This window comes from Heterocephalus glaber, unplaced genomic scaffold, assembly GCF_053883595.1.
Source record: "Heterocephalus glaber isolate CG9 unplaced genomic scaffold, H.glaber_assembly_v1.0 deba00000818, whole genome shotgun sequence".
Lineage (NCBI taxonomy): Eukaryota > Metazoa > Chordata > Mammalia > Rodentia > Bathyergidae > Heterocephalus > Heterocephalus glaber.
Window position 1 is genome coordinate 8,824,729 of NW_028258164.1, and position 13,755 is coordinate 8,838,483.

Consider the following 13,755-nt stretch of genomic DNA (forward strand, 5'->3'; position numbering starts at 1 on the left):
CATGTGGATTGCTGAAGGAAAATTGCCAGATTAGAAGTTTGCTATATAAATGGTTATTGCTCAAATAGAATTTGAACTTTTGGCCTTGATTTTATTTATTATTTGTTATGTTCAATTTCATTTATATCCATTCTAATCTACATAACTTCATTTCTTCTGCTTTCTTTGGGTTTAGTTTGATTTAGAAGATCAGAAAAGACCGAAATGACAGTAAAAACAAATATATTATTATAATTTACACTACTTTATAATTTGTATTTATAAAGTTTGCAATTATGAATTACATTATATTTACACTATAGTAAAGTATAACTTAGGCTTTCTTTATAAGTTACTCCTCCCTGTTGAAAACTGTCAGTGGAGTATAAATCCAGTTTTTGGATTAAATTCCAATCTTGAAAATCACTCCTATTTGGAGAGAGGGAAAAAGTAGAATGCTTTTGTCCTCTGATATTTGCATCAACGTCTTAATATTTCATTGAAAAATCACCCATTTTCAAAGAAATTAAACATAAAGCAAGCAGAAAAAAATGAAATAATATTCCATAAAATGGATAAGTGAAATTGAAAATAGAAAATAAATAAATAAAATCAATGAAAATAAGTTTTTTTAAAAGATCAAAATTGACAAACTTTAGTTAAATTAACTGGCATATAAAAAGAAAAAAGAGTCAAATTAATAAAATCAGAGCTGTAAAGGAACACCAAGATCAACCTTTGTGAAACAGATTGTCAGAGAATACTATGAGAAACTGTCCCCCCAAATTAGAAACTGGGATTAAAAAAAATTCCTAAAGAAGCCATCTACCAACCATTCAAAAATAAATAATTTTAATAAAGTTATAGTAAGTAAAGAGGTTAAGTTAGTAATTTTAAAGCATACCAAGAAAAGCCATGGACCACATTGCTAAAGTAGTTAAGTATGCTAAATTTTAAAAAGAATTACTACTACCTCCTCATAAAAACTTTCAAAACATAGGAAACAAACAGAAATGTTTTGAAACTCATTCTTCAAAGTCAATAGCACCAATATGAAAGACATTACAAGAAATGAAAACTATAGACCAGTGTCCTTATGTAAATAGATGTAACAATCCTTGGTACTAGAAACCAAATTAATCCAGCAAACATGAAAAGGATTAAACACTATGACTAAGTGAAATTTATTCTAGTAGTGCAAGATTATTTTAACATTTAAAGTTCAACGTAATATATCATGTTAATTAAAGGAAAGAAACTATGATCGCTCATCGCATATAATTAAAGCATTTGACAATTCCAACACCTCTTCATGTCTTTAACAAAATAGAAACAAAGAAACTTCTTCCATTTGATAAAGGATAGATGAAAAAACAGTAAAATTATAATTAATTGTTACGTGCTGGATGCTTTCTCCATAAGACAAAAAGAACAAGATCAAAGATGTTCACACTTGTTGTTTCTATTGAGCCTTGCACTGGAAGGTAAAGTAAGGGCAGTTAAATAAGAAAAAGAAATAAACAGCATCCAGTTTAGAAAGGAATGAGTAAACCTACAGGGTCAAGTGACATGATCCTGTAGAAAGGAAATCTTAGGGAATCTGCTGAAAATCATTTAGACCTGATTAATTTAGAAGGCTGTAGGAGGAAAGTTCTACACACTGAGATCAACTGTGTTCCTATCAAAGCACACAGATGTTTCTGACAGAGTTATTTATGAGAATATGATATTGGGATCATCTAATTTCCTATAACAGATCATTGATTAAATTATGATGTGTTTGATAAATAGCTACAAGAAATCGTACTATAAAGACAATAATAAGATGATATGTTTATAATACATTTTCCTTTAAAAACCCAGTTAGTGAGCTGATATATTCCACTTTTTAAAATATATGTATACAAAACTTGGGTATACACTAAAATATTAATAGTTATTTCATTTGCAATACGGATAATTTTAAGTTTCTTGCATCTGCTTTATCAATTTCCACAATGTAAATATGTAATGAAAATAGCGACCACAAATCATCTAGAATATCAATTTTAATGCATTTAAGAATTGATTCTCCAAATTAGCAGTGCCATCTACTGATCCTCTTGGACGTGTTTCTTTAGGGGTGGATGGGGCAGGGGGTGGAGTGTTCAAAATTTAATGAAATCAGTAATTGTCTAAACATTAGAAAATATTTAAGAAAAAAGTGAAACTTAGAGAAGAAATCTTGGGAAATTTGCTTAATTTAACTCTTCTGTGTGATGCCATTAAAATAGTTTTCAAAATCTAAAATAAAAAAATGTTTAAATCTCTATCACTTTTGCAGTTTGCACCCAGCTCCCTCCACAATAAGCTAATTCTCCACATCTGTGTTGATCCAGCCACTTCTCAGCTGATAGCATTTTATGAAGAAAATGGAAGTTTGGAGAGTCAACCCTTCTTTTACTCTCTTGTTTTGACCACCAGATGAAGTGATTAAAAGCTTGACTGTTCTCTTACTTCAGCTCGATGTTTTAACTATCTGCCCAACACCTGGTAGCTTAGCTCTTTCCAACCCACCTCAATTTTTATATATAAGCAATGAACAATCCTAAATAAACTTAAGAAATAATCCAATTTACAAAAGATTTACCAGCCCCAACATGTTCTGCACTTCTCAGAGATTGCTGACTCAAAGTAAATTGTGAGCTGACACACAGCTTTAAAACACTGGATTGTCAACAACACCCTGTAGAAGTGGAATGCTCATCTCCACATAGACACAGTGATTGTAGTGTCAGCCTACTCTGATAGGTAGAGTTCATAGATTCATTCCTGTCCACAATTGTTGAAAGAATAGGAGCTGGTCATCTGCTTTTGCAGAATTCTATCGTTTCCCCCAAGGACAGGAACAGATATTATCAAGGAAGGAAAACACTCAACAGTGAAGTTTGCTCAATCCTAGTGCTTCATTTATTCTTCTTTCAGACAGCACAACAAGCCCCAGGTCTTCCAAATCACTAACATGACTGCCCACACATCTCCAGATCTATGCCCAAGGATGAAGGGTCTGAATTTCTATTGAAAATGATCTAACCTAAAATGTACCAATAAAATTAATTTTTAAAAGAAAATGATCTAGACTTAGACCTTGGAAATTATTCATTCTTCTACCTCCCCGAGTAGATAAAATAGACAACAGTAAAAGAAATATGGCTTCAGGAATTAATTTTAATTCACTACCAAATAATAACTGGACATGGATCTTTCCATCTCCCAAGTGCCTCTTGAACGTTTGAGACTAGAACAACATAAAAATTCATGAAACTATAAAAACTTTCATATTTCATCCAATAGTGATGCGGTCCCAGGATATGGCCTTTATATATGCATACCCTTTTAGTTATGAATGTATTGGCTGTTTTTTGCCTTAGAGTCTAATGATCTCACTATCTCTACACTTCCACAGAAACAGAAATAGACTCAATTCTCTGCAGGCTAGAAGAATAACAATGGTAGGTTTCTTCATTTCTCTATAGGAAACATGCTGGTACAAGTGAGACCTATTTTCTCATGCACTACGCAAAGCTCTCATGACAATTGGGAAGGTGTTCTGTGGAAACAATGAATTAATAAAAACTTTCCCTCCAAAATGCAAGCTAAAGGGCCAACATTCTTTCTTGGCAGTTCTCAGATAAGCAGCAAGCTGTCTGGGACTCTCAGTAGATTCAGACACATTGGAGAAATGTTTCCCTAATCTGCGTGAAGATTTATTGAAGTCCTTAATACGGCAACCATCTCTAGCTATGCAGATTTCCTAATTGTCTTTGTGAGTTCTGGTCAAATATAATTTAATGTCATTTTCTTTGCTTGTTCTCTTTTACTGTCACACTTTAACATCATGCAAAAGTATATATGTATTCTCTTAATGCTCAAATTTTGCTCATTAGTACTTTTAGATAATAGGATAGACTGATTTAAAATATTAATGGTCATCATATTAATATTACTCTAATCAATACATTAATGGTTATTTTGCCCAATAGCTATTTTTACGGAGAAATTATATATATGTGCAAATTACTTCCTGGTGAAAGCTTAATATTAACAAAATAGACTTACATTTTATTTTTTTAAATTGTGCATAAAGTGTCATACATTGAAGTACGCCAAGTAGACAAGTGTACAAATGCTTATTTATTACACAGAATCTTATGATGCTACACATAGTCTGAGTAGCTCAGAGTTTTATTTATTGATAGTTCCACTCTAAGAATGTTAGGTAAATAATAGGAAATCAGGAATACTTGTATATTATTTTATTTTAACCAGTCTGAGCAAGCCACTTGTATTTGGAATGGTGGTAAGAGAGGTCCAAGGTAAATGGGATAATATTTTATGACGTTTTAGTGTCTTCAATTTATAGTTTTATGACAATTTAAATTGGGGATCATTACTCTTTCTTGCTATCTCCCAGGCAAATTCCCTTTATATAAAAATGAGAATAAAATTTAAGCATGAAAGGCAATATCATGTTTGGATGTACATTTTTACTACGAGGTGAAGGAATTTGAAATGTTATTTAGTTCAATCTTGCAGAGATTTTAGAGACCCCAGTCTGCAGCATTTCTCATGGAAGATGAGCCATTGCCGATCACATGCAAGGTAAAACTCTACTAAAACTGTAGAGTTTGTCGATATTGAATCTAAAGCCAACAAACACCCCGATTCTGTTTCCTCGTCTTGATAGCAATGAAAAAGAAAGGAAAAAAAACTTTTCAGTCATTCACATACATGCTTATCCAAATATTAATTGTGAAAAACTAAATAACAAAAATAAGGCTTAAGACTGAACATGTCTTTATATTTACGTGAGAGATTCAGGGAGATATTCATTGTGCAGGTGGAGACTGATGTCAGGGAGTATGTGTAAACACACACGTTAAAGGTGAACAGCCAGGGTGCATTTGGCCGATGGCATATTGAACCTCAGCTTACTCTGCCTTTATGGAACCCTTCCAACTCAACATCTAACTTATTGCCATTTGAAAACTCTGACATATGCATCATCAGCTGGGGCTCTTTGTTTCTCAAAAACAACTAATTATGAATAATATAATCCAAGAAAAGCAAAATTTATTTGAAGAATATGAGGTAGCCCATTGAATTAATCAGTTAGATTAAAATAGGATAAAATTTTTATCTTGAATTTTTAGCTTCATTAAAAATGTTAGAGACATTAAGAAAGAAATGTATCTAAGTGCATGTAAGATTTTTTAAAACTTACTTTAGGGTTATTGTTATGATTTGTATCTAGATGTCCCCCCAAAGCCTCATGCAGGCATAGGTGAGGTTTATCAGAGGTGGCCAGATCTAGAGTGTGTGATGCTGGGATTAAGGAAGGCCCACCCTGGTTTTAAGTGCTACCCATCCTAAAGGTAAGTAGCCTGGATGGAATACAAGAGACAGAAAGAGGGCTAATGCTGATGCTTGCTTCTTCACTACTTTGTTGTCTTCTGCCTTCTCCTTTTTGCCATGAACTGTTTCTCCTCTGCAATCCCCCTGTGCCATGGCACCCTGCCTTTGAGCCAGCCAACTATGGAAAGAAACCTCTACAAATTGTAAGCCACATCAACCTTTCCTCCTTTAACTTTGGGTGTCAGGTATTTTGTCTCAGCAATGAGAAAAGTAACTAAGACATCTATTGAATAACATCTTTAAACATTCATTTAAGAATGTATCAATTTGTTTTATCTGCCTGAACATTTTGCTACCACCACAAATGAGTGTTGATAGAATAAGTTAGCACCAATCTGTGTTTAAACTCTTCTCTTAAACAGTGATAACCACCTCCGTTTCCTCTGTCACGGGGATATGGGAAATGATACCACCTCCGTCACAGAGTTCATCCTCCTGGGATTCCTTCTTAACCCAAGCATGCAGCTGCTCCTCTTTGGCCTCTTCTCCCTGTTCTACGCCTTCACCCTGCTGGGGAATGGGCTCATCCTGGGGCTCATCTGCCTGGACAGCAGACTGCACACCCCCATGTACTTCTTCCTCTCACACCTGGCCATCATGGACATCGCCTATGCCTGCAACACAGTGCCCCAGATGCTGGTGAACCTGCTGAACCCAGCCAAGCCCATCTCCTTTGCAGGCTGCATGACTCAGACCTTTCTCTTTCTGACTTTTGCTATCACGGAATGTCTGCTCCTGGTGGTGATGTCCTATGACCGCTATGTAGCCATCTGCCACCCGCTCCGGTATTCTGCCATCATGAGCTGGAGGGTCTGCATCACCCTGGCAGTGACTTCCTGGACCATTGGATTTCTTCTGTCCCTCATTCACCTAGTGTTACTTCTACCTTTACCCTTTTGTATGTCCACGAAAGTCAATCACTTTTTCTGTGAAATTATGGCTGTTCTTAAACTTGCCTGTGCAGATACGCACATTAATGAGAACATAGTCTTGGCTGGGGTAGGGTTTGTGTTGCTGGGCCCATTCTCCATGATTGTAGTCTCATATTTGTGTATCCTCTGTGCCATCGTGAAGATCCAGTCAGGAGAAGGTAAAAGAAAAGCCTTCTCCACCTGCTCCTCCCACCTCTGTGTGGTTGGACTCTTCTATGGCACAGCCATTATCATGTATGTTGCACCCAGATATGGAAACCCCAAGGAGAAGAAATATCTCCTGCTGTTTCATAGCCTTTTCAATCCCATGCTCAACCCCCTGATCTATAGTCTTAGGAACTCAGAAGTGAAGAATACTTTAAAGAGAGTTTTGGAATAGAGCCTTTTGTGAAAAAATTGTAGTGTCATGGTTAACAGTGGCTAAGGAAGTTGTCGTTTTAAGAGGGTCCTAATCATTCAGAGAATGAGCACTACTTCAGACATTTAGTTAAAATAGAACTGTCTCCTGCCCTATCATTGGATGGCTGAGTCAGTAGCTATGGGATAAATTCTAGAAATCTATGTCTTCAATGTTATCAGCAGCAAATCATAGTGTGACTAATCAGTAATGATGCCAAGATTTGGAAGCCATTGTTTCCAAATAATGCCTTCTATAATATCTCCTATAATATCTATCTTCATCAACCAATCCAGCTCTCTATCTCCCAAAATACTTTCATCAGGACACTAATTCCTACAGAGGACTTTACAAACATATGTGGCAAAATAACTTTTTGAATGATTACGTATTAGATGTCTCATCTTAAGGCTCACGATTTTGTATTAGCATAGTGAAAGCTATAAAAATTATTCTGGGAAAAGAATTCTATTCCAGTTGTCACTACTGTTCCTCAAACTTATTTGATCACATGACATTTTTTTCATAAATTTATTAAGTTTCATGGAACAGGAGATTTTGCTTATAATTGACTCATTGTGAATATGTTCTGAAACCATCTTATGGGGCAAGTGATTTTTTTCTTGCAAGATGAAGTCTAAGCACAATACCCCAGATAAGTGTGTAAGAAGCTATTCTCTGTTGAGTTACAGAAAGTGAGAGTTATTGTCTCTACTTGTCAATGGAGTATCTGTTAGAGATAATCCAAATATTGCCTTCACATTGGACTGGCATGCATTGATAAACCACAAGGAAGGACCACATTCAGTTTTACAGACTTTCAATTTTGACATCTAAAAAATGTATATTTATAGGGTGTGACTGAATGGTAGAATATTTGCCTAGCATGTGTGAAGCCCTGGGTTCAGTCCTCAACAACACATGCACACACAACACACACACTGAATGATTTGGTATATGTTTTTTCATGTTTACACACTACATAAAATCAATATATTTTTTCTTTCGAGTTTTAAAATAAAACCAATTTAATTGCATAAACTTGGAAATATTTCAAAACTCACTACCCACACAGTTAACCTTAGAAAACATGTAATTTTGAAATGATAAACTTTCCTAGGTTTAAATTTGGTATCATAAATATGTTTAATTTCTTCTCATCTTCAAGGTTTTATTCACTTTTATACTCTAAAGTACTTATATAACTAGTGTGCAAATGGAATTGAATATAGAACTATATCCTAAAATGACTATTTTCAGAAATGTTGATTCAGAAAAAAATGGAAACAAAATCTATGTAAATAGGGAAGAGTGGAGGGGGTGAAGGGCACACAGGTAATGGGGAAAAAATAAGAACCAAGATACATCATGTACAGGTACAAGCACCTAATGATAAATGTAAATGTATTGTATACTTAAAATGTACCAATGAAAGAATTTAAGCAAAAAAAAGAAATATTAATTCACGTTGCTACTATATTTTCTCCTATATTATCCTTATTTTTACATTTTCTATAGGTCTCCTGGAACATCAAAAGAAAGGGTTCCAATATTTTTACAAAGCCAACTATACAGCAAGGTTTTCATACAATCAGGAGCAATTATTTTATAGCCCCGAGTGTGTTTATCCTCATGGTAGATGTGTAGAGTCAGAGCACGCATGCACCTTCTCAAAATTTGATACATGTGAGTCATTTTCCTTAAATTATGCCATAACACTAGCACGTCAAGGATTACACTATAAGGAACTAACTAGTTTATGATCAGTATGACTGGTTGATATAAGATTTCCAAAATCACACTTTGACATGGTTATATCTAATAAAATAATAAAGTGAATTACAAATAAATACAACAATGCCTGAAATAGGAAATCTTCTCAGAAAGCAAGCTTCAAGGGGAAGCTGCCATGGAGAGAAATCGTTCCTCCTGCCAGGAGTGATGGAACACAGAATCTCCTCTCTTCAGAACAGAGATTAGAGGATATTCCCAGTAGATGACCTGCACTCACGGTTGGTCCCTGAAAACTCTCCCTCCAGCCTGGTCCTAATCTGTCCTCCTGGGACATCTGGGTCCCTCCTTGACTCCCCAGTCTGCCCCACAGCTCCCCACAGCATCTCCACACCTCAGTGTGTAACTTGCAACCACATCCCTTTTCAGGTCTTTTCTGCCCACTTCTGCTGCAGGAGAGAGGCCCAGAGGACATCACAGAGAAGCTGAGCTGCAGAGGGGATGGCAGAATGGCATTCATGGTCACACTGGTCCTGCTTCCCAAAGACTCACCTGCTCCCTATGGAGCCTGGGGAAGTGCTGGGTTGTGTGAGGGGCCAATCATGCCAAGTGTCCAGGGACTGGAAGGAGACCTCTCATCCCAGAGGTGTGCTGTGTGGCTGTCTGTGTTTCCTAATTGAGGGTCCTGCTGGGATGAAGACAGAAATAGAAAAGGGAAATTGCTTTGTCTCTTCTTCCCAGCAGAGACAGGCATGGACAGTGTCTCATGGGCCAGGCACCCAGTGAGCCCTCAAGAGCTGCCAACTGGGTTGAGCCCTAGAGAATGAAACCTGTTCTGAGGATTCTACTGCATTTCAGTCAGGAACAGAAGCCCGGGTCCTGCAGCTCCCACAGAAGCTCTGAGAAAACAGCACAGGGCTTCCAGGTGCTTCCTCTGCTGAGATCCTTGAGACCAAGTGTGGGGACTGACCAGGGCGCCTTATTTCTCTGAACCACCAACTCCTCTCTGCTCAGGTTGTCCCATCTCGTCTCAGGACAATGATCACTCTGTTACTGCCACTCTTCATTTCAGTATCAGGAAGACAGATAAGTCATCTATATTAAACTTGGATAGATATGCTCATCATTCCCATTTCATATAAACAGTCCTGGAAAAAGCTATGTGCACATTTGGTGGACAAATTATGTAAAAGTGTTTAGAATTTGAAGATTTTTGATTCACTGGTGGAGGAATGTTGGTATGACAGGTTTATTTAGGGATAATGACACTGTTTAAACAAAGAAGTAAGGAATTTCTGTGTTATGGGTTGAGATCAAATGCATGGAAAGATTTTCCAAGCCAAAGGAAATTAGACCACGGTATATTATCAAGTGACGTTACATTTCAGGAAAATTAATGTATGTTGGTTATTTTATAAATATGTGTTTTATTCTTCTCGGTAGTCACCATCCATACTAAATTTACAAGGATATATTTATTGTAATGGAGTATCCATGTGGATAGTTTGCTGTACACCTTCCACTGAACGTAGCATTAAGACAACATCTGGCACCGAAAATTGACTCAGATATCTGTACACATGTTAGATTTTCCATGTCTTGGAGGACACATCGTCCTTGTGGGGATAGAACCAGGACAGGGACTGAGGCATTAGATGGTAACAAACTGACAAGAAAGAGACAGTCATTAAGACTTAAGGGTTGTTGGTGGTGGGGGTTTTTTTCCCACAGGATTATTGTGTTAGTGTCTAGGTTGTAATTTATCTCTTTTCCCGCTCCTGAAGTTCAGCATCCCAAGTAAATCCTCCTAAGGTGAGAACCATCTATGCTGCACTCTGTGCCCTGACAGTGTCCAGCACACAGGAGGCCCTCGGGAGTTGGGCATTTGTTGTCAGATTGCTCACACAGTCACTCACACAAAACTGACCCTCATTTCTTCTTCCCGGTGCAGGACAGGACCAATGTCCAGAAAAATCACTAAGCTTACCTGCCCATACCTACAGAAGATAACCTAGGAAACTCTACCTATAACTCTGTAAGCAGCACAAGTAATGAGTGTTCATCACCCCCACGTTCCTTGTGAGTAAACAGCCCTTCAGTTCAGCTGAGCTGCGGATCACAATGGGTGATCATCTTAGGGTCTGCCTCACCCAAGCTTGACACAGAGAACAGAGCCTGACAGCTCAGCAAACCAAGATTTACTTTTTGAAATGCACAATCTATCAAGTTCTGGTGTTTTGTTTCTATATTAAAAAATGTTTTCTTTCTTAGAAATTTATATTAGAACTGTAGCTTCCTGGATGTGTATTCCTGGCACTAATTTGCCAATGTTAATACCCTGAAATCAAAGAAATATCAGTTAATGTACATCAAAATGCCTAAAATGAACATTTGGAATGGGAATGTAATGCACCCAATTTTCTGTCTCCAGGAATTAGGAAAATTTAATTTTTTTCTAATTGATTATTTTAAATTACTATTAGTTATATCATATGAGTATTAAAAAGCCAATAAAAATACATAAAATATACATACCACAAAGTCAAGTTTTTAACACTTTGTGCCCCTTCAGTAGTTCTTATCAAGTTTTAAAAATCTTATTTGATTACAAATCACCAGGAGTGAGATTCTTCTCCATCATAGCTCTAGGTTCCCTTGTGGAAAATGGGATAAATTTGATAAAATTAGTCTACTAATTACAGTACACTACATTATAGTAGATCTAATACAAGGATATCAATACATAGTTCTTTGCTGATTTGTTTTTATTTATTTGCCATTTAACTGATGTGTATTAATTGCCAGGGATACAAAAATTAGGAAAACTACTTACCTGTTTTAAAACATATCAAGACTGAAATAAAAGGGCTACATTTCTGAACATACATATATGGAACACTTTCACCTGTCCCTACCATTTTCTATCAAATTATTATGCATGGCACTATGGGTTTTTTTTTTCTTTTGCTTTTCTTTTGGGTAAAATAAACGAAAATTGGGAAGGGAAATTAGTATTTTTAAGTGAGTAAATTTGAATGCTTCTTTCACAAATCATACATTTACCAATGCCTCATGTGTTTAAAAAATAAATGTAGATAGTTTCTCAACCATGGAAAATCTTAATATTAACTTAAAATCATATCAGCCTCAGTGTTGTGTGAACATATTGTAAATATATTATTTAGGTGATTTTCATGTCAAGATGATTTCATTTTTCGTCAATACTAGGAAGGTGGCTGTTTCTTTCCCTGAGTCTTGTTTAAAGGAAGTTGCAGCAGTGTGAGGTTGGCTCTACTTTGAGATTCAGCCAGGGAAACTGTGTTCAGGAACCGCATCATGCCATCCTAACCCACAATAGGACAAGGTATGAGCCAGAATACCTTCAAAAATGTAACTGCAAACTGAGCAAAGAATTATGCTAATAAACACATTTCTTCTTTGTAGAAGTAATCTGCTCCAGGAAAAAAAAATTATTACTTAATAGTTGATAGAAGAATTAAAGTAACGGAGCTGATCAGAGACCAAGCTTGGTGGAAATGTTGATTACTGATCAGGCAAAGCATCTGCATGGACAGCAGACATTCAGCCACTGGGTGGTCTGCATACAGAGGTCTCTTCCTCCCTTCCCCTGAAGGGTACAGTGTGAGCATTGCTAAATGTAGCCCCGCTCACCTGATGTCCACACTCCAAAATGATCAGCTCCCTCCTTTTTCTGTCTTTCTCCACACAGGTTCCTCACAAACCTGACTACATTTGGGCTCACTCAGTTACTCGGGATCACCTGTCTTGCATCTGGGGGAGTTTCAAAACACCTATAGTCGACTTTTGGAGGTGTCCAAACTCTGCATTTACATTTTTCCTGGTATTTCTTGTTTTCTACCTCTAACTTCTTATTCTCATCAGTTACATGTGTATTTTGCAAGTCTATTTCTCAGGATGCAATCCTGTCTCTTAGACACAAATTCCTTGGGCAACACTCATGGAAATTTCCATTGCTATTAATGCCAGTTGAGCAAGACACTGACAAAAACTGTCTCAGTCCTCATAATAATTATGCAAAAGTGGCTAAGCCACAAGTTATTTTGCATTTTTAATAGCAGTGACAAATATTTGAACTACAACGTGGTTTATTGATGAAAATATGACACAAGATTTAAGGTCCAAAAGTCAAATTCCTCAATGTAGCATACCTCCAGTTCATAGGCTAAGTAAGTATCTTATCTCTAATAAGAATTTATGATTAATAGTTTGCTAAATGCAACTTTTACAAAGTGATTGATACAAGAAATTAAGAATTGGTGGTATTTTCTATTATTTACTTGTCACTTGTAAGAGTATTTTTGCTGCAGTTGATCATGGTTTCCATTTAAACAAGAAATTACAGTGTTTTCAATCTCAGGTAGAGTGTGTTTGTTTCAAATATGAAGGATGGGATTAACAGCAACTGGGTCTAGTACTTCCTTATTTTATTTCTAGGTGTATCTAAACTGAGAAAATTTAGTATTTATAGATAATTCATGTAAAATTCTGTCTACATCTGTCTTTACATACATGTACATAGGACTGGCCACAGCCAACCTCCAGACCCTTGAGAGCGATGAGGACACAATGACACATACACACAAGTGCACACAGAATCAGGCTTATTGGGTAGGTACCTTGATGAGAACAAATGGCCATAATCTCTATGGACTGTTACAGAAATGTTTTATAGTAATAATTAATAAATTCTCTGAATCATCCAGATGGCCAGTTGCCAAATTGAAAAGTTTGATTTGCTTCCATGCTTAAGACCATAACACACATTTTGGATGCATAAGTGCATATAAATGACTGCATATTTTGTATAGAAATAAATATATAGACAATATAAATCATCATATAAACATATATCATCTGCACTGCTTTCTTCCTACTCCCTAACTCAAAACTACCCACATTTTATACATGTACCAGAACATCACATTATACAATACACATGCATACAATTATTTGTCTATTAAAATAGTATTACAATAAAAAGTTGATATTTAATGATTTGCTTTGGATAAAACAATATAAAGCACTCTTTTTTTAATGAATATTCTTTTCTTTACTGGAACTATTCTCATTTTAAAAGTTCTTCAATTACTATGTCTATTATCCAGTAACATTGTGGCAGACGTGTACATGTGAAGCTCTGAAGCAATCTATGTTCATGGGTATTTTCTTTCTTTGAATTTGCTGGTTCCTAATTACATCAGTGTCAATGACTCTGAGTAA

General features: G+C 36.1%; 1 protein-coding gene across 1 annotated transcript; it reads left to right on the plus strand.

Moving 5' to 3' along the window:
* The first annotated feature begins 5,829 nt into the window (after positions 1 to 5,829).
* Or2a7 (olfactory receptor family 2 subfamily A member 7) lies at positions 5,830 to 6,744 on the plus strand. The gene has a single exon (XM_004860543.1). The coding sequence runs from the start codon at positions 5,830 to 5,832 to the stop codon at positions 6,742 to 6,744; it is 915 nt and encodes a 304-aa protein (XP_004860600.1).
* The last annotated feature ends 7,011 nt before the right edge of the window (positions 6,745 to 13,755 follow it).